Source organism: Zonotrichia leucophrys, chromosome 2, assembly GCF_028769735.1.
Source record: "Zonotrichia leucophrys gambelii isolate GWCS_2022_RI chromosome 2, RI_Zleu_2.0, whole genome shotgun sequence".
Taxonomy (NCBI): Eukaryota; Metazoa; Chordata; class Aves; order Passeriformes; family Passerellidae; genus Zonotrichia; species Zonotrichia leucophrys.
In genome coordinates, this window is record NC_088171.1 from 46,051,939 (window position 1) to 46,079,529 (window position 27,591).

At 37.9% G+C, this 27,591-nt stretch overlaps 1 protein-coding gene across 4 annotated transcripts in view; it reads left to right on the forward strand.

The window, feature by feature from the left end:
• The window catches only part of ULK4 (unc-51 like kinase 4), a 211,559-nt gene that overhangs the window by 169,599 nt on the left and 14,369 nt on the right, over window positions 1-27,591 (forward strand). The window contains exon 36 of one of the 4 annotated variants that reach the window (XM_064704839.1): window positions 1,360-2,085. The exons of the other annotated variants lie outside the window; for them this stretch is intronic. Within the exon in view, the coding sequence (XP_064560909.1) occupies window positions 1,360-1,482 (123 nt within the window). The 3' untranslated portion in view covers window positions 1,483-2,085. Of the gene's footprint in view, window positions 1-1,359; window positions 2,086-27,591 lie in introns of those variants that run through there. 4 annotated transcript variants of the gene reach the window in all.

Sequence of the window (27,591 nt, forward strand, 5' to 3'; positions counted from 1 at the left end):
CTGCTTCATATTTCAGTTTTGCATAGCTATTTATGATCTCAAGAGCACATAATTGCATTAGCATACTGTTATGGGCTTGTGTGTGTGCACCTATTAGGCTTATGTACTCTTCTGTAATCCTTTTAAATTTTCTCATTAAATTGTAATTTATCCTGTTTTTTGTATTTCTATATACATAATGGCTAAAAGTTTTTTAAATTGCAAGGATTTAAAATAGCTTAATTTTCCAAATTTAGTGATAGAGATTCCTAAGGAAATTTAATTTCCTGGACGTACTAATTACTTACTTATGAATGTCAGACCTACAAAAGTTTCTCTGATTTGGCTGCCCCAATCATTAGGTATTAGAAGTCCTAGTCCTTTATTTCTCTTACAAAAGGATTGAAAGAAGAGACCAAGGAACTTATGAGGAACCAGAAATACCATGGGATATGAAGCATTTTGTTTAACAATTTTAATTATATTAAAGTTCCCTCAGTTGCACATTTCAAGAAGATGAAATACAATGAAGTAGGATGCTGTGATGTGAGACTAAGTTATGTGGGAAGCCTGATAGTGTTCCTAAAAACAAAACTAGAATGAGTCAGCTTTTGGGTTGTGAAGCTTGTATGTCTTCTTTCCTCACTTCTCTTTTAACAAATTGTTTTAAATGGGAGATGAACCCAGTAACAATGTAATCAAGCTTTTGACTCATTAAGTTCAAATAGTTTTGAAATTAGGTGAACCAGATTTGTCTATCCCTACTAGAAAATGAAAGCAGCTGAACATCAGTCTGCCAAGATTGTTTTATTCAGCTTTTGCCTAATACCTTGTAGAGTACTTCAAGAATTTAAAAAATTATGGTACTTCTACTTGAACTTGGATGAGACAGTGGAATACAAATGTAATCACTCTGACAATGATTTAGTGACCCTGGAACATCTGGGAGTAAAGCCAGGTGCAGAGAGCAGTGGCAGGATGTGGACTGGAATGTAAAAGGAGCAGGACTGACTACTGCTTAACACCTTTAAGTGAGAAAGGAAAAATAATGATCTCTTGAAATGGGTAGAGGTGAGAAATATAAAGGCGTGATGAACACTCTCATAATATCTTGGCAGCACTGCAGTTCTGAATGTAATTCCCAAACAATATGGAGCACATTAGATTTTGAGACTACTGAATATAATGGTTGGAGTGTGATAAGAATCTCATGTCCTGCTCTGTACAGCCTGTCCCCTCTATAGTGCTGCTTTGATCCAGCTCCCCACCCACCCTACTGGGGTTCAGCTTTCAGCCTTTCTATTCCAGAAGAAAGGAGGAAAAGAGGTTGGAGGTTGTGGTACTTCTCATGTAGCTTTCTTTTCTCCCCCTGATGAACAGGGATGTATCTCCCACTCCGCTGCAAAGAAAATGGATCGGAGCTGGACTTTTATGTTACAATGTCCAAAGTGGGGAATGCACTTCAGTGAAGCAGTGTGTGTTCAGAAACACTGTAAGGAATGAGAAGAGGCATCAAAACCACCAGGAATTATAGGGTCATCACTGGATGAGGTGGTCTGGGGATGTTTCTGGCCACAATCATATTAATAGTTAGAATAGCAAGTTGCTTGAACCCTGATCCAAAAGACTCAATAATACAATGTTTAGGGGTATTGTGCTAATGTCATGTAGGACACATATGCTATAGCCCACCAGTTTGTTTTAAGGAAAGCAAAAGGGATGATTCTGTTTCAAACAGAAACCCAACCAATGTACATTAAACAGCCGGACAGCTGTCGGTCCTGCACTAATAAAGCAGCTGTAGGTGCAGAAGCCTCTGCAGCCCCCAGTCTTCCCTGAGCCCAACTGCTCTGCAAGGCTGCCAGTGCAGGTGCACTCACCCTGCAGTGTGCTCCAGCATCCAAGTTCCTCCATGCAGGAGAGCCTGCGCTCCAGCCAGACCTGAGACCATACTTCAGTACAGAAAATGTGTGTGTCTGCTCTAGGGACCACTGCAGAATGCAAGCATCACCTTTGTGTCTCAAGCTGTACTCTTGGTTTTGTCTGGAAACTTAAGACATGTAACTAGGAGGAGCAACCTGATTAAAAACAAGGGAGTTTGCATCACTTGGTTGGCTCAAAGTGCTCTTTATTTTTAATTGTTCCCTGGACAACCATGCCTTTTTGATGCTGTATCTTACCATTAGTCAGAGCTAAATAATTTGTCAGACAAGTTGTTTCAGACCAAACAAACATTTTTTCCTACACTAATACCAGTGCAGAAAAAAAGTACATTTTTTTCTACCACTACTAAGTGCAGAAAAAAAGGTGAGGAGAGAAGGAAAACTTGTCCATACTTAATTATATATTTCCAGATGTAAGAAAGACAATCCCTTAAATTCAGTAGTGGTGCCAAAGTTGCAAATTTTGGCTTTCAGTTACCACTACAACAAACCTGAAGAAAAATCCAGGGAAACATATATATTTCTTCCATAAATAATATATTGCTAGGCTAGATGTAATGTTTGAAATATTGAGGTAATTTGTGAGAGAGTTGTCATGCTTTCATATAAAAATAGGAAAATCAAATCAAGAAAAGTATAATATCTTCTGCCACTCAAATGGCTTGCAAAGCTCATTATTTTGTGTTATTTTCCTGAGATTAATCTTTTCACTAAAACTATGTGGTTGGAAATGGAGGGATAATTAGCATTAGCCCATTTAAGAGAAACTGCTAGTGACAGAAACTTATTTATTGTTGTGTACAATTAAAATATGATGCGAACACACGATAATTTACATTAAAACAAGATTGCAGCTTGTCAGCAGTTCCCTTTGTTCAGCTGTGTGTTTATTAGGCTACAGCTGCTCACCTACTTTTATATGACTTTATAGTAATAGCAACATGTTCATTATTGGAGATGTCTGAACCAGTTTGATTACACAATATACAAAGCAAAAATATATCTGATATAATCTTTGTTAAAGAATTAGATCTGGAAGTAAGATTATATACCAACAGGAAAAAAGTACATTCTTGTTTCATCTCTTTATTGTTTTGGCTTTGTTTGGGTTTGTTTTTTTTTAAATTTATTCCTTGCAGTAAGTGTTGTTTATACATAGCACCTAGGGTGATTTATGTAGATTATTTTGCTGGTTTATTTGCACAACTTCAGTGCATCTGCAAATAAACAGCTTGAAACCTGTCAGAAGGAAAGCAGACACATTTTTTTTCCTAATTCTGTCATTATACAAAGTGATTTCTGCTGTATAACAGTTGGTTTTAGTTTATGTATTTTAGGATTTTTGGGACTTGTAATCCCATTATTGGGAGTGTCAGCATTATATTCCTTGGCATAGATAAGCCATGACGGGAGGTCACAGCAAAAGAAACTTTTCCAGCTCCTGTAACTGGATGATGGGTGGTATTTCAGAGTCTACAAAATGGAAAGCAAAAATTTTGTCTGCCATTAGTACCCTGCTGACACATAATGTCCTGAAGGAAAGCAAAGCAAGATACTTCTTTCTGGCCTGGAGGAGATGTGATCAAGCATAGAGGAGCTGTTAGCAAGTCCCAGTAAGAAGTTTTAAAAGCAAGTTCTAGGAACCTTTCTGCGCTGAAAAGTTTTGTGCTTGTGGGAGCAAAATAGGGTAATCATGTCTTCAGTGTACCTAGGGGCTGATATACCAGCATTGTTAACTTGTGCTGAATGGTTCACACTGTTCTCCTGTCAGACAAAATATTGGTCCTAATAATTTCACAGTTTTGTTTTCTGTCACTGTGTGCAAGTCTAGCTACTGTGTGAACTTTCTGAGAAGATAGGTATCAACTTGCTCAGTTTTCATGCTTGCTCTATGTCTCTTAGAGCTGACAATGTTATTTCTGTTTAGAGGGTTTTATTTCTCATACTTAGAACTGTGTGTAGACACAAAGTCATAGTCCATGGTTTTGACCAGAATCTTCTGGAGCAGAAGCAGGGTGAAAAAATAAACGAGCACTTTGGTCACTAACAAAATTAAGACTTTAAGCATATACTTCAAGTTCATTAATGTGAACAGAAAGAACTGTGCTTAAGTATTTTCTTCTGACTTTTCTTTTGGGAAGCAAAATTTCCTCTCTTCAGCTTGTTAGTCTCTTTGCATCCCTACCACCTCATTTGTTACTTTTGCTTCAGGTGGACACGTAGCAAACTCGTACTTGTTTGGGAAGTGTTCAGATACTGCTAGAGTTATGATTGTGGGCAGCCCAGCGTGTTCTGTAATTGAATGCTTCCTGCTGCTTCAGGATGCACTGCTTCAATTACTGGTATTTTGCGGGGGAAGTTTCTGAGGAAAGTGATTTATCTTTCCTTGCTGTTACTTCTGCTGTGATTTCCTTTGGAGAAAATTTTCCCAAGTCCCATGAAGTCTCGCTGCCCTGTATGAACTTTTAAATTCAGTTTAAATGCCAAGCAGCATTTACAACTGTGGTCTAGATTCACTTCTGATTTTAATGTGGTATTTCTGCTATTTCTTTTTATCTAAATGTAAAATCATTGACATTGGTTTAAATGAATTATGTTCTCATAAATTATTGTTTACATAAAATTTATGGAAGAATATCTTGATATTCTAATGCAAAAATTATGGTGCTTCTGGTTAATTAGAGGTGTCAATAATTTTCTAGAATTATAACACCACATAACAATCTCCTTACAGTACTTTCCTAATTCTAATCTCAAAACCATTGAGCTGAATATATGGGCAGACTTTTCTATGTGACACTTTAGTGGTGTTTTTACCATTGCAGCTTTAGCTCAAATCTGATTATTAATTTTAAAATGTGTAGTGGCCCATAATGATCATTACACAGTCTTGTGAAGTCCCAGAGTAAAAAATCCACAAATATTTTAATGTTCTCAGGTTTGAAAACTGAGACTTATAAAATGTATAATTTTAACATTGTAGAAATTACCACTTGTGAAAGTTTAATCATAGATTTAAAACTGGCTGTGATCTAAAGCAAAGAAGGAAGGAAGAGGAGGTGCAAGATAAAAGACAGGTAGAAGTATCCCTGTACAAGAGCATCTGAGCTGAACCTTGAATAGCAGAATTTCTTGGCAGGGATTTGTACTATCCCTTCTGCATACAGAAATGAGATAGGTATGATACTCAAAAAGTGCAGTCATATTCTGCAGTTTTCAAAAAAGAAAATTAATTTGATGGTGTCATTGAACCCTGGAAGAATTAGACATAGTTCTTGGAAGACTGAATTTTAAATAGTGTTAATTAAAATGTGACCTACTATCTTTTACTTCTCAGTTGAATTCATATTTTTTCTTTCATGTTTTTATTCTGTGACAGGGAGTTTTTTTTTAACTCCTCAAAATCCACTTCTCATCAATGTAGCTGGTATTTATTGGTGTGCTTCCACTCAAATGGCCCAGAAATGCAGATAAGAGAACAACATGAGATGGTGTTGTGAGAGGTTTCATGTTCTTCTCTCAAGAAATTTATTCTCCACTTATGGGCATGTTTGCAGTGCCACTGAGGAGGGAGTCTCATAGTTTTAATCCTTTTGATTTCTTGCTTTTTCAATCTGGATGAACAATCATATCAAAGTAAAATGTTTTGGCTTATTGAAGATGCAGATAAATAGATTTGGTTAAAACTTGGGAACTGGCAACAAAACTCTAAGTCAATATTAATTTTCTTGTGGCGCTTGTGGAAACAGCAGTGAATATTGATAGGATGTAATGCGAGTCAAATTAATCTTTTGTAGTGGCCATTAATAAAACAGTGTTTCTCTTTACTGAAGCTGAGGTCTGTTAGGCAGAATGTTTACATGCAAGTAAGAAAAGTTTCAAGAAAACAAATGAATGTGTTTGTCATAGTTTATGTTTTTTAGCAATTAATTTTCTTTTTAATTTGAATGGCAGAATAGTAGTTATAGTACTTTAAAAATATTTAAGACAAAAAACATTCCCTTTACATACCTGATATGGGTACTTCTCCTCTGAAGTTTTCAGCCTTGATGTACCTCTAAAGCTGAATACAACATTTTGGGAAAAAAATATTTAGTGTACATATTTGAATTTTGCAAATCTGCCTTTCTGACCCTGATTTTTATGTATGTTTAACCAGTATTGGTTGATTAAAGAAAAGACTGGGGAGAGAAGGGGATCAAGCCAAATGAAATATCATTAGAGGGAAAAAGTTTTAGCATAACAGAGAGAGTTTTAATGCTAAATGAAAGTTTTGTTTTGTTTTTATAATAATTTTAAACACTTGTCCTTTATGAAATTCAGCCAAATTTTAAACAAAATTTTTTTTATATAATTAAATGGTATACTGAGACACCTCATAGAAATGATTGCAATACAAATGACTTTGAAATTTTCAAAGCTCGATTTTGTTCCATTAGTATTATTGTGGCTCTTATATCAAGGACGTAGCACATTTTACCAACTAATCTGTGCTAACAAGAATATGGATCTGTATTAATAATTGGATTTGTCTTCAAAAACTTCAAACTCCTATTTCTATCATTAGTCAAATGAAGGCTACTTGTTTCTGTATGACCATTTTTGGCCTTCAACTAGTAGATACTAACCAAAATGTGTTATTGTGTATGTGTGGATATTACTGCAAGTAGTAACTGGAGAAGACATTGAGTTTCTGATAGGATGAAAAACAAAAAATTTCCCCCACGGAAACCAAACAGTGGTTTGCCCATGAAAACCATTCATCTGAAAAAATATCAGAGAACCATCTCTGTAAAATATCTGGTTTTAACTGAGGTAACCATTTGAAACTACCTGTCTGTTCATTTAGCTATTTCACCCTTTTGTACATCAGTAAAGAAGGTTTCTTCTTGCCTTTTAATATAAGGTACTGAAGTATTTATTGTAGCCTTAAGCCTCTTCCAGCTCGTGCACACGAGCTGACTAATCTGAACAACAGAGGGCGATCCATGGTTCGTTGTGCAAGGAATGGGGCTCAGCTCTCCTCCAGGGCCATCAGCTTCCACATGATGTTTTTGGTGAAGTGATCCATTCAACCTGGGCTGCAGTTGCTACAAACCTTTTATTCAGACTGCTAAATGTGGGTATTCGCTGCGTAAAATTCTAGAGGAGTTAAGTTGGCCAAAATACTACTGTGTGCACTCTGAGCAGAAACTGCACTTCATGGCAAATACTACATCTTACAAATACTACGTGCTACCCTTGAGGAGAGAAAAATGAACTTTTCTAGACTTGGTCAAGGCAACTGTTACAGGAATATGTGAGCCATTTTTAGCCTCTGCCTGCAAACACAGGCTGTGAGAACAGCACATCTTTGAGGACAGAGGCATTGAATTGTGTGTATCAGTATCTCATTGCTCATTCAGCATGCACACATGAGAAAACTCGCCTTCAGCTGCACAGCTTTTCCTTAGGCTTCCTATTTTCAATACAGAGACTACTTGTACAATTCCAAATCTGACCACAATCCTAAGGAAATACTCCAGTCTAGATGCTTAGGTGCCCAATGCCACAGTGTTGGGTTGTCAGTGGCACAGAATGGAGCAGCTTGATTAGTGTGTGGAGAGGACAGAAAATAGTGGTTGCCTGCTGATTCACCCTGTATTGCTTATGAATGACAATTAGAGTCTTGATTTTGGATTTTTATTTGTAAGATTTCAGACTGAGTAAGTCCCAAACCATCTTTGCCTTCTAACCCATCTAAGGACCCATTCTTCTTTGTTGGAAACAGTCAGTCCTGTCTAGTGAAAACATAGTAATCTGAAAGGTTATTTTTGTTCTTGATTACTTTAACTTGCTTAATTTTCCATTTAGAAAAGTAAAACTAATTTGGTTTCTGTTTATCTCATTTCCAAGCTTTTTTTTTCCTTTATTCCTACTTTTGGAGCTTTTGCTTTTCAAAAGACACCACCAATTTCAAGCAACAAAATTATTTAAACTAATATTTCACACTGAGGCTTCTGTCAATTGTTTTGATAGTGTCAGAGTATTTTACTCTTTCATTTTTATTTGCATTAGCCAAAGTGACTATCGATAAAATCAGAAAGAAAATTCCTGATTCTTAGTCCTATAATGTGACTGAAGAAAATAATGCTATAATAAAAAGAAATTTAGACCAATTTGGAATAAGGGGAGAGGAGGAAAGGCGTATAAAACTGGTGTTAAACTTTTGGATATGGAGTACTAATCTTTACAGATGCTATTGGACACTAAGTGTTCTCCATTCAATTACTGGAAGAATTGACATGCAAGATGAAACTTAGCAGAACTAAATTTTTCTTACTTTAAATGAGAGATTACAAGTAATCATTGAGATCAAGCACACATGTTGATCCAAAGTGTCATTTTATCTCAAGCAAAATTGAAATCATGTGATTTCAATAAACCTGAAAAGATCAGCAAATATTAACACAGTCCTCCGTATTCTCTTATGTTTGTACCATTTTGGTATCTTTACACAAAACAGTATGAGTTTTACAGGGAAGAGATTTTAATGCATGTTCTGGTGGGATGAAGATTTAAAAACTTCCAGTTTTTAAATCTTCCAGTGAAGGCATTCATCAAATTATGTGCACTACAGAACAATAATATTGTATCTCTTACAAACAGATTTCATGCTGAGATACCTTCATCTTAGTCTGACAATTGAGATGCAAAATAGAGATTAATTTATATTTTGATAGGTTGTTGCATAAATATGAGAAACTTGTTCATCTTTCTTTTTTGGTAGCACAACTCTGTTGGGTTTTTTGTACAATTAACCACTTAATAATCTTCCAAGGCACAGATGCTGCATGAAATAGGCTTCCTTATTTATTTAAGTACTTTTCATGTTCACTAGATTGATGCTGAACCTGTATAAACAGTTAGTAACACAGCAGAGCTGCCCCAGCTTGTACAAGCGAAAAGGTTCTGCTATATTAGTAAAAAAATTCCAGCAGTGGGGAACTTCTACATCCTGCTGAAGTTAGTAGACTTTGAGCTTGCTCACTGCCTTGCCTGATGAGGCCCACAAGCTCAGTGTTCCTGTTTTCAGCTCTACAGACCACCTGCTACTTTGTGATAATGAGAGAAAGCTCTGGCTGCAAATATAGAGCTGCCAGTAGAGTTGGCTGTGTTTAGAAGTGTGTTGTGACTTTCCATCTACTTCTCATTTTTCTTTATTATTGATTTGTAAATTGAAAATATGCAGTAGGTCTACAACAGTGTTTTAAATATAAAAGGCTTTTAACAGCCCTTGCACTACTGTGGTTGATAAAGCAAATGGGAATTGCAGAAGCCAAACATTTTGGTCAATGTATCTAAGTTGCACTCTAATAATGGATTACATTAGCAGAAATGTGTTCAGAAGACCAATCTGAAGATTGCCCATACTGACTTGTGAGACCCCTTGCTATTGCCATGGAGAGAATATAACCACTTGGAGAGGTGAGAAGGTTGGGACTGAGGCCAGGGAGACCAGCTGGGATATGCACAGGCTGAATCAAATATTGTCAGACTTAAGAAGCAATGTTTCTTCATTTGCACAGTGATGTGTTTACAAACAGTAATTAGTTCCATTTTTATTGAATGTGAAATATTCTTCTCAACCATGCTCTTAGAAAAACCAAACTGTTTTTTTTACGAGAATTAATTCTTCCTTGTGTCAGTCCCTTCCACCCACACACCCTGCATATGCACACAGTAATTTAACATGACATTCAGAAAGAAGAAACAAACACCATTTACAATCAAGACATCGACCTATGTTTTAAAATTCAGATTATACAAGTTCAGTGGCTGAATTTGCATAGAAAATGTCTGGTTTGCATAATAACTTGAAAACTATTTTCCTTCTCTAGTATTTGGGTTTTAACTCCATTTAGTTGTAGTTCTTTCTGAAAGCTGCCAAAGTATTAATTCTTAATTCTGGTATTTTTTAATTCTGGTCAAAATATTTGGTTTGGTTATTTTCCATCCTCTAGGATTGCAGTTTGGTCTTTTGCAGGCCTCTGGCGTCCAAAAGCTTTTCCCCTACTCTTGCCTTTTTTTTAACTGATTATTTAGGTCTTTCTGGTAAAGGTAATAATGGAGATTGAGAACTAGGTTTGAATCTGAGATTGTGCCAAGTACTTTCTTCAGACCAGAAAGTTAACTTTGGGGTTTTTTTTAGAGGACTTACTTTGTAAGGATTTTTTCCAGCCTGTCATAATAGCATTACTACATACTTTTGTTCAGTCAGCAAGGATTTTGTATGTATGACACACTGTAGCCAAACTGTACTCTTCTCAGAAACATGTAATTAAAGATGTCAGGAAATTGTAGGTTAGTGTTTATAAGAAGTCCGGCACATGGAAGTAACTCTGACAAGGCCTGTTGGTACTTGGGAAGTTCATTCTCTCCATAGATAATGCTTACTATGTAATTACCTGCTTTGGAGAAATAATTTATTTTCATTCCTTTCCCTTCAGTATCTTTTCTTAACTTAGTGCTTCGGTGGACAATTTTTTTTATGCAAGACAACAAAACTGTAACTTCAGAAGAGAAATACTTGCATGTCTATGAACAACCTAGTCCAAATACAGTACTGCAGGCTTTCCTGCACCCATACAAGTGTCAGAATGTGAATTAGGGGAGGTAGTGCCTGCATCCTAGTTTTCTTACTACAGAGAAGCATTGTAAAAACAGAATTATTCAGACTCAAGGATTTTAGTTACTTAAAAGAATTCAATCTATGAGTACTGTATTCCTTAGGAAAGAGTAGACTAAGAGACTGTCCTGATTTATTTAGTATCCTGAGAAGATAGGAAAGGATGAACTATCAGGTTATTTAATGAAAGTAAGGCTTGTACAGGGAAATGTATTTATTTCTCTGAAGGGACATGGAGACTGAAGAAACACATGTAGGTTTCATTTCGCTTGGAAAATAGCTGAAATATCTAACAATTTGTCAGATGTAGCAATCCATAAAGTTACTTGTTATTAGTAGTTAAAAGTAATGATGAGGTAATGATCCAGATTTATTAAAGCTGAAGTTTAAATTAAACATGTAAATTTCACATGGGGTTCACATGTAAATATTCAGAATTTCAACAGCTTTTCTTAGGAGAAGTCATCTGCCGGAACCAGAAACAAGTTACAAGTTTGTATTTGTAACAGATCAGATTTCATTAGCTCCATTGTTTATTTATCACTGCAGATATTTCTGCAAATTCGATCTGAAGTTTCTGTGTAATGTCTTTTCTAATAGGTTTTTAACAGAACAGATCAGAAAATAGTTATGAGTAACCAAGAGCTGAAGATATGAGTGTGTTTGAATAGACGTATTGGAAAATATCCCTCTGTCCCACAAGCATAATTCATGTCAGAGCAGGGTATAAAAATCACTACTCTGAGGTCTTGTCATGCCAGACTTACAAATGTTCCACTGTAACTGGGTTGGCAGAGTTGTGGTGCAAAGCCCCCAAGTACTGATGTAGCATATGCTGAGAGAAAAACCTGGTTTTGTTGGCAAAGGTAGCAGCTGCCTCAAATCTCTGAGTGACATAAGCCACCTGACAAATGCACTCTTATCTCAGTCTAGCTGTAACATAAAGCATAAGGATCCAAATAACCTGCTCCATGAAAAACAAGCAAACAACCAAATCCCAGAAGTCCCACCCAAGAGAGAAAAAGGTTTTGAAACAACAGCTAGTGGAAGTTAAAAACAAATCAGCATTTGGAAAGATGCTGGCTTTAAAAGACAAATGGTGCTATATACCTAGCAGAATATTGGTGTGCTGCCATGACTTTGAGGGGACCTATCTGCAGAGTTGGAAGTAAAGATTTCCTATCCATCTGATATCTCCAAAAATTATTTTCAGATTACAACCAGAATTTCCTCCTCTGCTTAATATAACCTGCTTTTGAGGCTAATTTGAACTTGCTGTGCTGATTTTGTACTGCAGTGAATGAAGAACAGTCATGATTAAATCATCAGGCTGGGAGAATGTACAGTCTGGTGTACAGCAGTATCTCAAATCACTGCATCTATTTTTGCAGTGACTGTTAGACTGAATATTACATGAAATTAAAATTTTGATTTAAAAAGAAACAGTTTTAGCTTCTACACAAGTCAACAAGTTTATATAAAGACATTGAGGGAACAGTTGCTTCACAGTTATATGTCAACAGGAATGGAAAATAAGAGGTTTTTTAATACTGGGAGTTTTCATAAACTAGAGTGTGATTTCACAAGATTTCAAGTATCACAGCAGCTGAAAGGGAGTGGGCTGACTCTACTCTCTGGCTCTTCTCTTCGGCTCTTCTCTTCCTTCCTGCCCCTGCCACGCAGTTCTGTCTTTGCCTTGCATCAGCTTCTGTGCTCATGGACCAGAAGATGTGCCAGTTCCACTTGCTGACCTGGCAAAGAACAGCTGCCACCCTAGGTAGTTTTTTGCCACTTTAGCAAGCTTATTGAGTTCAGTGTGAAATTGAGTGACCACTAGAACCCATGTCTTTTTTTTAATAGCAAAGTCGTAATTTATATCAAGCAATTTAGTAAAGCTGGGCCCTTAGGGTGAGGTTTCACAGGGTGCCTGAGCCGTTTTTGCAGCTTGCTGCTGTGAAAAAGGAGAATCCCCCACGTACACGTTTCCTACTGCTTTCCCCGTATTTGGTGCTGCCCCCTTTTTCAGCTGGCTCAGCTCACTCAACTGGCAGAAAATGAACCCAGCAAAAGTGTGAACAGCTCTATGTCAGTTCAGTGAACTGAACTGGGAGGTATCAGACAAGTGCCAGAGCCAGCATGGCTGTGGACTGGCACTGGGTAGACTCAGCGGGGAAGAGGAGAGGAGGGAAACCTCTTTCAGCAGCAGAGGAATGCAGGGTTGGCTCAGCTGGCTTGTGAAACCATGTAACTTCACACAGTAACACAACCGTTTTCTCATTGGGAAGATGCACTCTGGTATGGAATTAATTTTGAAGAGTAAAAAAAAAAAACTTCCATCATTCTAAGATACTAAGAAAATATATGCATTCCCCCCCCACACACACACAATTAGATGGTCCCAAATCAAAGATGAAAGAGAATAAATAGAACTGGGGTTTGGAGGTGTTGGGAGCCACAGAATATCTACTGTGTGCCGAGTAAAGGAATTTTTGTTAGTTAAATTTTTTATGCAGTCTAACACTTCTGCAAGGAATGCTGAGCTTCCCTGTGTTTTTTCCTTGAAATGGAAGGAAAAAAAAAAAGGTGTTTCTGTAGCCATTAACACCCTAATTAACACCTTACTCTTCTTTCAAATGAGTTGGTAGGAGAGTTGATGGAGCTGTAGCAGCTGGAGGCAAAACTTTCTTGGCGAGTAAGCAGCATGAAAGCGGGGAGGGGGGAAAATCATAAAGAGCGAGCTTGGTTAATGTCCTGAAAAGAGAAAGTGTAAGATATTGAAATAGGGCAATGAATAAAAATCAATATTAAAATAGCAGCGGCTGGATCATGCTGCTATCGCTTGGCGCGCGTTTGTTGGAGGCAGTAGTGCCGCACTGCAGGCTGGAAGGAGGTTTGCCAGCAGAGCTCCTTGGGGGAGCCTCCTCCTCAGCTCCACAGCGGAGAGCTGCCTTAACTCCGTGTTCAAATGGAAATAGTCACTGGGGCAAGGCAACTTTTTGTAGGGACAACTGTGTCTGTGGGAAAGTTCTTGCCAACATTGTTAATGATACAGTTTCACGATTGCTTTAAGCCAGCCTGTGTGTGGGCTGGCGTCAAAAAGGGAGGTCCCAGCCATGTGTTTCTGCCGCCTCTCTGGTGCCAGTGTGAGCGTGAGTGCTAAACTGTAAAACTAACCTAGGGAAAAAAGCATGGGAGGGGTTGGCCAGATCGCATCCCTGATTTCTCACCATCTGATTGCACAAGTGCCAGCGCTGGCACTGGGGAGGCTGGCTGGGGGGCGGAGGAGAGAGAGGCTCCTCAGCTGCAGCTCTGGCTCGGGCTGTTTGACAGCCATGGAGAGCACGCAGGCTGAGGCAGGGGGTGGGGATTTCTTTTATTGTTGTTATTCTAAATGAGTCATATCATTGTAGCGCATTTCAGGGTAGAGATTCTGCCTGGGAGGCGTTGGATGCATAGGAGGCTGGCCCGGCTCCGGCTCCATGTAGGTCAGTGAGGACTGCGGTCTCCTGTTCCCAGCATATCACTGCAGCTACTGCCGGCAGGAACGCAGGGTTTCTTAATTAATTTTGTTCCACGTAATATAGCACACACCTAAGCCTCTGATGGAGCACAGCCATAGTTTCCAGTTTAACGACGTATCAAGGTGTGTCATTAATATACAGTTACATATGCTAAGTCCTGTCTTATGTAAGCAATAACACACAACAAGGTGTGTTTTAGTCAGCCAGTGTGCATACATCTGGGATGTTCTGGGGCAGCAGTGTTGCTGAAGGCCATAACACACCCAGGGTGTGGGTGTATTAGCTGACTAATCCACATTTTCTAGAGTTACTGTGCTTATTAAATACATTGAAGGGAAAATTTTAAAAGTAAATTAGTATCTGAATTATGAAGAATGAACCTGCTGCGTAAATGGAAGTGAGCAAAAACCTCTCAAAGAAGTAACCGAAAGTGCAGGGCTACTTCTCCCTTTGAAACTTCCCTTTTTATTTGTCTTCCTCCCAGGTAGCAGACAGGGGTTGTGGTTGATTTGGCTGTGGAAACAGCCAGTCCATGTTTACTAAGCCATTACTCCCTCAGATGCTGCCATTAATCTTGGTGAAGTTGTCCTGGTCTGAGTCTTAGCTCTTAAACTGCAACCTATGTATAAGGGGAAAAGGTTCATGGAAACTGATTTTCTGTGTATTCTATGTGATATCCATTTTTCTGAGTTTTTTCTCATGTATCTTAGGAAAGAAACATTGCTGCCTTCATATTTGGACCTTGAAATTTCAGAATGATCAATTAATTTTAAATTAAATTAGTAGTTACCTGCATCGTGTGCAGGTGGTTTTGTTAGATTAGGTCTTATTAATGAGCCATTTTCAGTTCATTGAAGGAGAGGTATAAGCTGTGAGTGACATAGAGGCACAGAAAGTGACACAATTCTGTTGGGGTTAGTGCTCGCAGCTTTTTGGGAGTCTGCACTTTTATCTCAGATGTTTCTGCACTGTATTTTTCAGTGTGCCTATAGACAGCATTCAGTTTCCATCTCTGCAATGTTTCCTTCTCTGAGCAAGAATTAGTATGTTATTGGCTATTTTGAAAAGTGCTGGGTTGTTTGGGTTTTCAGTCCTTTTGCAGTTTAAGGATTTTAGTTCTTAAAGCTAATGTTGATGATCTTATACAAACATCTGCTTTTGTTCAACTCTGTAACTGGGGAATTTTCTTTGGCTCAAAGAACACCTATTGGACATTCACTGTTGACCTGATGCTAAAATGATTGCTATCTGTTAGCCACCCACTTCTCAATGTATCAAGGATGCCTGGCTACATTAATTCCACTGTTAATATTGTCTTTGAAATTAAATAACCCAAACAATAACCTTCTATTTTCCCAAAATCATCCAAAAAGTTCTTCCAAAACTTTTTTGCCTATTTATTAAAACAAATTGCTGGTGAAACTTTAAAACATCTTATTATATCGACTTTGTCCCCCCTTTGACTAGAGAAAACTAAGAATTATTCTGCTGATGTCAAAGCTGATATCAGGATTGTCAGGAATATATTTTTCCATTAAAAGTGCCCAGGTGCAATCAGGTATTGTATCTTGTGTGGTGACGATATGCCTGTGCACAAAAACAAAAGAAGTTTCACCACCATGTAAGGCACAATGTTTAATCTCCCTTAGTTTACCTCTTCAGCTGGCAATTCAAACATGTTCTTAGCCTAATTGCTGTGCTATTTTGATATAGTTAACCCAACATTTTGCTTTTCCTCTCTAAGCTGGCTGGTTCAGTATTTTTTTCCCCTCTGTACCTTGGGCCTTGTCTAGGTTCTACAGAACTTGCCAGAGCTATACTTGGCCCTGCATGCTTTGGCCTAGTTCTTAGTTCTTGTAAGCCTTTTGACCACTGTTCAGAGTTCAAATGAATAATATAAGTGGCTGTTATATCTGTGAATCATAGCATCATTTAGGTTGGAAAAAACCATTGAGATAATCAAGTCCAGCCATGAGCCCCAGACCACCAAGTCCACCAGTAAACCATGACCCTAAGCATCTGCCCAGTTTCTGCTTCTACTAATGCAGTATTTAACTGGTTTGATTGCACAATAATTTTTTTCTTTCCCAGTTATTTTAAGTATGATAATAGGTAAGCTGTTTTCTTACTCTGAACCTGGTGCTTTAGAAAGCACCACCTTTACTACTTGCAGCAGGAGGTTGTAATATATGAAGGTGTTTGGTGTTTTATAAGTCTTCCTGGAAACCACAGTTAAAGAAAATTGTATCTTTCAGAATGTTGTCTTTTATGTTCTGTTGTCCTCAGTTAAGAGTCCTTAACAGGACAAAAAATAAAAATTTAACATCCAATGAATGAATAATTTCCCTAAGCAATTTGATAGCAATGTTAGAAGCAATCAATTTTGGTAAGTCACAAAAACTGTATTTCAGTGACAGAAGGTGGAAAGTTATCTTAATTATTTATCTTCAGTCATGGCAAAATTATTGAAAGCAGATATAAAAGAGGAGTAGTTAGCATCTACCTTTGCAGCTTTAGAACTGGAAAATAAATTGCATTCTATGTTAATTGGAGCTCATTTAAACATGGTACAGAATGCCATTATCTGTGTGGTATGGCGCTATGGTTCAAAATCAACATTTACTTAAAAGAGGTTATTAAATTTTCCCCCAATAGTTGTAGTTCATCTCCTTCATTTATCTTGATAAATTGGAAAGTTGGTTTTAGGAGAATAAATCAATGACTAAAAAAATTGCTTGCTATCATTATGGTAATTTACATAGTATAGAACAAGCCACTGACATGGGTATATTTTTCCTGCCCAGTGTAGGTGTGAATCCTCAGCCAAAGTTATTACATGTTGTAATCAGTTTTCCTGTATGTGATAGTAGTATTAATGGATATGATTTCACAAAAAAAAATCATTTACATTGACTTGATGAGACCCCTGTGGATTTAGTTTTCTCTAAAAATAAGTAAATTTCATGCAGAAAGTTTCTGTATTAATTCTAGCTTATTCCACAACCTTTAGAAGTTATCTGTTGTCCCAATAACTGTAGCAACTACTTTTTGTTTAAAATTGCTTTGATGAGCCAGCTATTAACAGCATCAGTAACTTGATCCAAAGGAAAATAATTTCATTTGAGAAATTTGTGAAGGCCAAACCTCATATGTCTGACTTTTGCTTGGACAGATAGGTGAGGGATAACCACTCATAGTGTGCATCAGTGACAGGTTCTTCTGCTCCTTAGTCCCAGCTGAGGTGAGGCTACCATAGAGAAACTCTTAACTCTCAATAGCATTATACCAGCAAATCAAATCAGCACAGGCTCATCATGGAAAGTTGAAATGAAGAGGGGTGTGTGGTTTTGAGGCTGCATCTGCAGAATATTTTTTGCATTAGAGATGTTGTATCACATATATTGGGAATTTATTGTGAGAAAACTTAGAATCTGCATTTTTATTGTGTTCTGTTTTTATTACTCTAAGTATTCCATAACTGATTCAATATTGCTTGAGAGTATGAAACAGTGTACTTGGGCAATACTCCCATCACAACCTTGTAAATTATATTGATTTTTATTTATCTGAATTTCCTACAAGAGAAGTAAAGTTGTAAGTCCAGGAGAACCATTGTTCAATTGGAATAGAAGAAGGGGAACATTTCTGGGTGTGTCCTTTGGGTCTGCTGAGTGCAGCTGAGCAGGCTGAATGGTAGTGGGCAGGAGGTGCTTTATAGCCTTTGTGCACTGCTATTGAAACTGTGGTAGCAACAGACATATTTAAACATCTGTCATCAGTCTTATTCTAGTTTGATTTCTAAAATAATAGAGGGACAGGGAAGACAAGCAGCTGTGCTGGAAAGTCTTTACAGCAGCACAATGCTTAGGAGAAACATTGCAGTGATGCTATTGAGACAGAGCGTGCTTAAAAGCATGTTAGCCACAAAGACAGCAAAATAGTAATTTTTTCTTTTGTTTTGTGACATAGCCAGGGATTAGTATGGCAGGGTGGTTGCTTGTTATTGGGATTTTCTGACTTTTTCTCTTGTGCAACAATTGCCTGTAACTTTAGGATGTTTCATTTGTGATTTTTCATAAAAGGTGTTGTCCTCAGGTTGAAACTGTCATAAGCTATTCTTTATGAAATTTTCAGTTTTCTGGAAGATTACAAAGAGGTGCTAACGTTGTTATTATTATCTGGTTGTTATAAAAATTCTAGTGTCTTTTGTTGAACTCTGCTTTTCTGAGAGCTTGCTGCCTGTGGCAAGAATTTGACTTCTGTTTTGACACTGTGTGTTTGCCATTCCTTGAAATTTTTCCCTATTTGAAATGTTTTAAAAGCTGAAACCCTTAAAAAAAAGTGGCAGCTTCTTACATGCTCATTAACAATTTCTTCCATATTAGAAAAAAGTATCTGGAAGTTCTGTTCTCCCTGAGTATGTTAATGCTTCTTGCAGTAAGCAGCTGTTGTATGGTTCCCCAACAGCTGCTACTTCCATTTAAACACTGTGTGTACCATCCCAGTCTGAGCCTGAGCCTGCACCTTATCTTCCCCACTCCTCAGTGTGGTAAGATTGTAAGTGTGCCATACCTAAAAATAAATATGTTCCAGTATAGGGCAAGGGAGTGAAGCAAGAGCCTGCACTTCATGATTCTTGCTTTGGGCTAAAGTGAAACAGAGCTACAGAACTGACAGTAGAACTTGAAATTTCCCAGTATATTCTGGGTCAGAAGAGCCAATGGTCTGGAAAATGTAAATTTAATGCCTGAGCTAATGTTTTCATGCCTGTTGATTTATTGGGATCTAATACTTGAATTCCCACTGGTTGGTCTTCTTCATGGTCTCATGGAATCAAAGCAACAACTGGAGCAAAGTCTGTGTTTTAGCCAGCTCTTTTAAAATGTGCATTTCATTTCTTATATGTGTGTTTTCTGTGCTTGGTTTAAAAGTCTGTAGCTGAAAACTTTTCTTAATGATTTAATCAGTCTTAAAAACTGATTTCTTACTAAAAGCCTATGAAAAATGTTATCTGACTGATCATTCAGTTATTTTAGATGGGATGCTGTGGTTGGATGCATAACTGTTAAGCATAGCTCATATTTGTTTAGTGCCCAGGTCTGACACATGTTCAGGAGCTGAGGGATACAACCTTGGACAGCTGAAGAAATTTCAGCGCAAGTGAGGGCAGCTGACCAGTATGGCAGGGTTGAACCTGTTTTCTCATTGGAAGAGAAGTAGAACTTTTCAAGTTTATGGCATGGAAGTCTTAATTAATCATAAGGCCTTCTGAATGCCATGTTAACTGTGCTTTGTTTGTTTGGGGGTTTTTGAGGGGGTTTTGGATTTAGTTTGGGGGTTTTATTCCAAGTCTATAACTCATGAAAATAATTTTCAGCTGTTTCAGACTCACTACTGTAAAATCCACTTGTGAATTTGGCATGTGATTTACATTTCTGCATAGCTTTTCTTTCTAGGAAAAACATTTATTGGTTTGAGCATATTCTAGATGCCTCAGGTAGTCCCTCTGTGATTTTGCAATTCTGAAACATGGGTTAAATATGAACATAATTTTTAATTAGGTTTCCCCTGTGCTGAACTTGCTGCAGTCTGGTCTGTTCTCCATTACTTTGCTGGTCAGAAATTGTTGACCTTTAGATTATGCTGCAAAATCCATCTGTTGCTGCAGGCTTCTGTAAAGAGAGATGTAAAGAAATATTATCTCCTGTCAGTCAGCCATGTAAACAACTTGAACACAGGCATCGGCTCAGTTTCCAAGATCTGAGTTCATTCGAAATAAGGAGGGAGAGGAGAAGCTGTCAACCAGTGCTCCCTATTCACTGGAGAATCCTTTCTCAGCTGTTGTGCCCTACTAAAATGCCATTGTCCTATTTTCAAATCCCCCTGCTCTCCATGGGAGAAGCTGCTCTGTGGATAACCCTAACCACTAATTAAATCCTCTCCTGTGATCTAGGAAGAGAAAGGCCATAACCTCCATTTGCTTATCTCTCTGTGCCCTCCCCACTTGCCAGCTTCCAGCTTGTTCTTATGGCAGTGTCACCCAGGAGACTTCCTTGTTAGCAATCTGATATTTGCACTTTTTGTTATGTACCCATCAGCTATCTATTTCCATACCCTAACCACTCTTTGACATTTCCCCTAATTTAATGTTTTCTGTACCATAGCCTTTAAGACTGTTTAGAGAACTTACCCTCATTTTTCCCCCAATGCTGGTTGGTGATGTACTCAACAAGTCTTTGGTTAACTGATAAACTACAAGTTAGTGGCCCTAATGTGTTTTAAATATGGTCATTCCAGTAACTTTTACTCATATAAATGCCACTGATGTGTCAGAAGCTTCTGAGTCAAATTTAAAGTGAGACTGGCAAATAGTTCTCCTAATTATAACGCAATGAGGTTCTTGCTTCTTCACTTGCATTATGTTAATTGTTAATGCCTTTTAATTATGCAAATTTTCCCCCCATTAATCTGGTAAGCACACTGTACTCAAGAATATTTTGGTTATGTTCTCAGATGTGTTTGCAACATTTTCTGATTTTAGCTTCCTATATTTTATTCTCTCAACTCTAAACCTGTGGTTTCTGTTTCTCATTGAAAAGCTATCATATTCTACTTTTACTTCACTGGCATGTCCTATGGCAATAATATTCTTTAATCTATTGTCTTTATTAGAAATTTTTATTTCGTATAGAAAATGAAGAAATGTTCTGATTTTCTTGGCTCTGGGCATCCATTCAGAGGACTCCCACAGTGTACACCCATTACAAAATTATCCTCTTCTCATAGTTTTGTGTATCTTCATCCTTTCCACTGCCTTATTATCCTTTAAAAAGTGCTTCCCAATGGTGCTCACATTAAACAAGAGCAAATACACTCATAATTTGTTCTCAGAGTCAAAAGCTAGATATGCTGTTATGATATATTTGTGTCCTTGTCATAGATATGCTACAAATACATGGGAACATGCTCTTCAAAAACTTGTCTCATTTCTGTTTACCTGAGCAAATTCAGAAATGGCCCCATACAAGAAATGTCACTCTGAGTGTCAGTTTTGAGGGGAGTCTCTCTGATGTAAGAAATTTTTGGATGGAAATGTGTTAAAGGATGGACACAATTAGAAGGTGTCCCATCTCCAAAAGCTTTATCCAGGAAACGTTTCAAGGGAAATGATAAAAAATAATTTCAAGCTGATTAAATAACCTTCCTTTATATGGCGTGTCCATCAGAGGACCATTGCAGACTATTGTCTGCAATCTTCTATCTGTCTTAGAATGTTTATGTCCATAAATATTGAGGTGCTAAAAAAAGCTTGTGGGAAATGTGTGGTGGTAATTTAGATTATTGTCCGTGTTGTTGTACCAAGTTGATTAGTATGTGTTATTGAGCAAAGTCAGTCAGCCAGGTTATACTCTGAGGTGTGTACCTCTCAAAAATGTCTCCTAAGAGACAATTATGCCACTCTTCACATTTAGGGGTAGTTCTCATTAATAGGTCAAATGAACATACATCTCCTGCAATGGAGGTAGTAATTCATCACTATTTACAAAAATTTTGAGAAATTACTGGAATTTTGCATAAGAATTCACTTTCTAGACTGATACAAGAAATATTCTTCTGAAGAAGAGGGAAAGTCTTGGACTTATACCACAAAGATCACTTTTCAGACTTCTGATTTTTGCCTGTCACACAGTTTGATCATCTCAATCTGGTTTTTCAGTATATAGAGTTGTCTGAAAAAAATTAAGGTGTTACAAAAAGATGTTTTAGAACAATTTGACTAATTGAGTAATAACAGGTCAGCTGGTCCCAATGGTAATTGTCCAAGAAATTGTTGAGCCTATAGTTCTGATATGCAGCCTATCAGGTAAACCATTATCTAGACTAACATTTTTTAAAGGGCTCCAGGGATCATTCTGGCAATTAACTCTGACTTCTGTAAGGCTGAACTATTAGGCATGATAATAGGGAAGGGATGGGTAAACAGAAAGAGAAATACAGTGGATTACATAAGAGTCAATATGGTGTCTGTGGAGGGAAGTCATATTTATCCAGTTCCTCCAAATGAGTCAGTAATGTATGAAGAATTGTAACCCGCGTGTTACACTGGACTGGGAGCTTGAAAAGGCATTTTTTAAAGCTTCTCAGTAGAACTTTCAAAAGCAGCTGTGAGAAGCTGTGAGACTGAGAAGTTCTTCTCACAGATTAATAGTAGCTTTAGCGATCATGGAGGCATGTTGATCACACATCAACTTTTTTAGGAGGAGATTGGAGCCTGTGCACACATCTACTCCTTGAAAAAGTAAAAGGGTACAAGGAACCTTCTTAGCAGCCTCCTAGCAGAGGATTACACACCTCCAACAGTTCCACATGCAGTGCAAGAAGAAAGGGCTCTCTATGTACACCTTTTCTCTCTGGATCCAGTTCATTCTAGCTCTTGCCAAGCCCTGTGGGATTGACCATTAATGGAGACTGGGAACAGCTGGAGCTGTAAGAGGAGGTTTAGGCACCGAAGATATCACCGAGTGTTGGCATCATTTCAGCATCTTTGCTTCCTCAGATGACAGAAATCAGACCCAAGACCTTGATTTTATTGAAAGGTGGTAGTCTAGTACTTGTGTGGATTTTTTTCTGGCATCTTCTAAGGTGATCTTTTTTCTGGCATCTTCTAAGGTGATCTTTTCCTTCTCACCAGCTGATATGATATTCCAGAGGACCATATCCAGGGCTTTCTCAAGGACTCAAGAGTGCTGATGTTGGTGGTTACCTTCTTATATCACTGTCTTTACACATAGGCAATGAGTGCAGCAGTGACCTCTTCTAATGATGTCAAAGAACCTGCCCCTGTCATGAATTAAGTTTGCTAATTTTGTTCCCTAGGACAAATTTCCAGCACCAGCTCATAGGTGTCTGTGGAAGGATGGCTGGGAAAACTGGCTGTGGAGTGATCAGGATACATAAGGCAGAAGGGGAAGAAAGTAGGAAAGGATTAGCAGGAGAGGAAATGGTATCTTCTCTCAAGATGTCTCTCTCTATCCCTGCTAAGGAACATTTCTTGTGTTTGGTGACTTTGGCCAGCTGTAAGCATATCTGCTGGAAGCAGCATCTTAGATCCTACTGGAGATTTTTGATGGTACTGTGGAGGGAAACTTTTTGCATAGTCAGCAACTTCCATCGTTTAGAAGGACCACATTCCTCCTTCCTGGTCTGAGGGACAGTCTCTTTAGATTTGTCCTGGGACCTAGCACAGAAAGAAGCTGTTTTTTTCCCTGGTAAGACATGAACTATATAGGGAGATCATTTGATAAACACAACAAAGAACTTACCTAGTCTTCCCCTTTCCATGTAGTACCACCAGCACATGGCTGGGTCTTGCTCTGAGAACTGGTCGGTTCCCCTTGTGCATGTGGGTGATGAGGGAAGTTCTTGCAGGGAGAAGAGGCTTTGATTATGGGGGAAAAGAGCACTTTTAGGGAGGAAGGAAAGAGGGAAGAAGGCTGCATGAGTGGAACAGGTTGTGGTCAAGTTGTGTCAATTAATGTGTGCCCAACCCACTGATTCATATGCAGCTAAGATCAGTCCATCTGCCTGTGCAGGCTGTGGGCTTGGTTTGACTGTAGCCCTTTGAGATTGAAAATCCTGTCATGTACCAAGAGCAAAGAACTTGAGGCCAAGGAGGCAGAGACTCAATCTGACCCAGCAGTCAGCACAGAGAAAAGGTAATATGTCAAACAGCTGATCTGTCACAAATCCAATTAGTAAACCAAGAATCACAGTAATAAGAGTTGCAAATAGTTCATAGGCTAAAGTATGTTCACACAAACAAAATGTCTGTAGAACAGCTATGACTAGTTAGTTAATTAAAGTGATAGATTTACTGTAATTTATGAGTGAATGAAACCAGATTCTAAATTCACTGAGTACGTAAATGATTGGAAATGATTAATTGGCTTTTATTAAATGAGAGGGAGGACTAGAGAGTGCTATGTTCTGAGCAACTGACATGTGATAATGACTGCTCCTGCAGAAAAGCATAATAGAAAGTCATCTGAGTCACTCATTAACATCCACCACTGCCCTTTCTGTAAATTATAAGTCATTAAAGCCCAATATAGCTACTCTGGAACTTAAATAATAATTTTTACCTTACCGAAATGTTTTATTTGATTTTACTTTAGTAGTCTTAGAGGCTGAAACTTATTTTGAGCAGGCTGGGGAAAGTAAACCTGATCCAGAAAGCCAAAGCCTTGTCTTATATTACTGTATTGAGGGATAAAAATTATTTTAGTCTTTCATTGTCAATTCGCTTCTTGGTTTCACTGCAAAGAGTGATGATTTTCTTGGCAGTTCAACATGTATTTTCTAAGAATAGAGTGAGAACATCACCTCATTTTTTACAGATCATCAGATGTCCACCAGTTGAAGGAACTTTGTGTTGGGTTGAATTTAAATCAGCAGTTTAGATGTGAAAGACTCAATATCTCATTAGCAATCCCTTGATCCACCCAGTTCCCCTGGGTGCTGTTTTAGAATGATAATCCCAATCATTCTTCAAATCTTTATAAGCAATCAGTTTTAAGTACAACTCTCAGAAGATAAGATTTCCTGCTAGTTAGTTTTACAAAAAAAAACCAAAAAAACCCCAGAACATCCCAAACTAAAAAAAGCAACACAGGTGAGCTAGGGGCTTTGATCAGACAGGTATTCTTTTTAAGTCAGATTTAGTCATTTTATATTTTGTTTCTACATGTTTTATACTATGGTAGGCAGTCATCCAAATATAGTATTAAAAAAAGGTTACAGAGCTTCAAAATAAACCTCTTAGCCACTTTAGATTGGTTTGAGTGCTTGAAAAACTGCAATGCATCTACTTTTTAACGTACAAAACTATTCTTATCCTCACATAAAGGTAATCTCCAGGTACCTTAAAGTTACCAAAAAAGGATCACAAACTTGGTTGAATCAACTATCCTTCAAAATCTCTTTTAAAATACTGACAAAATTCTCTGACAAAGCCCTGAGACTTTCTTTAAAAGTCTCACTGTCACTATATCGCTTACAATAATAGTTTCCTTAATAGAGTGCCACTTGTGTTACTTGTTCTCTCTGTTATGTGGTCAGGGCCTTTGTGGGTCTTTGCTGAAAGCTGGATTTGCTGGTGTCAACAGGAATTGAGTTTATTCCTTTTCCTGGAACAGTAATGAGATCATCACATCAGCTTTGTTTTGTGACGTGATTAAGTTTGCACTGTGACTCAGTTACCTTGTCCTGGAGGACAAAGTTGTAAGATTGGTGGGCATAGGAGCAAAAGGCAGGATCTTGTGGCAGGCATCCAGGTGCTCATTCTGCGTCTGAAACCATTGTGCTTTTAAAAGAATACAGTGTAAGAGTATGTAATGACTTCTTGTTTAACAAGAATCTCTCTGCCTGCATTTCTGTAACTGTTAATATTTAAATTATTGACCTAATCAGGTTAAGTGTAAGGGCTGCAACATCTAATTTTAAGGCACACCTTGTTAGTGGTAATTGTGCAAGGGCAAATGCAAAACACTGGTGTAATTAGCTGCACATCAGCAAAAATTTCAGGAATTTTCACTTGAAATCTCTAAAGGAAAACAAATTGCTTTATTAAGTTAGAAATGCTTTATTTATAACCTGTGCATATTTCTTATTAATGCCTTCTTGTTATAATAGTGCTTTGTGATTTTTTTTTCCATAGCCAAAGTGAAAATGAGAGGGAAAAATACCCAGTTCACAGCCTCAGCCTCGTTAGATCACAGCTGAAAGCCAAGACTGTCAAAGTGATGGTGCTGTAAGCCAGGTGTGAGGTTCACAGCCCTATCTGCGTGGGCAAAGTTTGTCAGAACCTTTGCATTCAATAGGGTTGTCTTTGGTCAGTGCTATCCATTCCTTGAACACTACATTCACCTATGAGATAAAAGCAAAAATGTTTAAAATAAGAAAATGTTTGTTCCTCTGCGCATACTGAAATAGAATGTATTTTGAGATAACAAAAGTTTTCTCCCTGAAAGACTTAAACATGTATTTCAAGATTGAAGTTTAACTTGTCTCAGCAAGCATTTCATGGCAAAATAAACACAGCATCGCAAAGCTGGTTAACATTCAGCTGCAGCTACTGGCCCTATATTTATTAATTTATTTCCCTAGGACTTGCTCTGCGCTTTTAGAGAAAAGGCACTTCCCTAATTTTTTCTCAGTAGACCTTGACTTCTAGCCTGTTTGTTCAAGATAAGCATCAAAATGAGAATGCAAAGGTCAATCTCTGCTGTATTAGAGAGTTACAAAGAGAAACGGTTAGTTTGTCTTCCAGAGAATGCTTTCCAATCCAAATTAAATTACTTCCTATAGGATAAGGCTTTTCTTTGGAAATTCAGCAGATTTTGTGTTTACAGGACTGACTCTGCCTTCACTGTGTACTTTGCTGTAAGTTTTCTTTTCTTCTTTATGCCTCTTTATCTCCACCTTTTAATGACAAAGTCTGTGAGCTCATGCTTAAGGCTCTGAGATGGTGGCAGCAGTGGAGTTTGCCCTGCATAGTCCACCACTACCTCTGCTTCACTGTGCTTCCTCTCTGCTGTCCCTGCTCCACAGACCTAGAAACCTTTCTCAGGCCAGCATTTGTGCAGTCACACTTTCAATGGCTGTTCCAGCTAAATTGGGAACCAGAACAAGTGAGATTAAAACAGGGATCTTATTCCCCCCTTCATGCTTTGGGGACAGGAACCACTGACAAAAAAAATGGAGCAGACAGTTGGAACAGGGATTTTTACAAAAAAAAAAATTTACTGTAGCAACTAAACAAAACCCCTTTGGACAACATAACTGATGACAGAACTAGTCTGAATTAAAATATGTTTTATAAAAATAAGGATGCATTAAAAAATAATCCATCATGGTGCCATCAGGGCAAAGGAGTTGAAGAAGCTGTTGCTTGCTCAGTTGGAAATTAATGCTACCTTTGCTGAAACAACACAGCCCTGTATGGGCTCCCCCCATCTTCTGCAGCGCAGACTAAAATAGATCACTGTAAATCACCAACAGAGGTGGTTCAAGCCAGCCTACTTAACACTGCCATGTAGTGAGTGCATCTATACATAGGTTTCACATTCTGGCTAAGTAGTTGGTAATCTCTTGAACTGCTTTAGCTGAAGTGCTTGTGATTGCTTGACTCTTTACTTAATTGCATTATTTTAATTTAGCTTAAATTTGTTTAACTACACAATGAAGAAGATAAGCTGGAGTATCTGTGATAACAGTGCCAGACAAAGCTTTCTATGTAGAGAGGATGAACAATTTAAACAGATATTTTATAACTTCTACACCCATTTCTTGACACTGTGGTATATGACTCCTTGCCTTGTCCCATTTGGCAATTACAGCTAGACATTTGCATTGGGACAAAATTGTCCTGGCCACGGCCTGCACAGACAGCCAGTCTTATTCCCCTCATTCCATCTCCTGT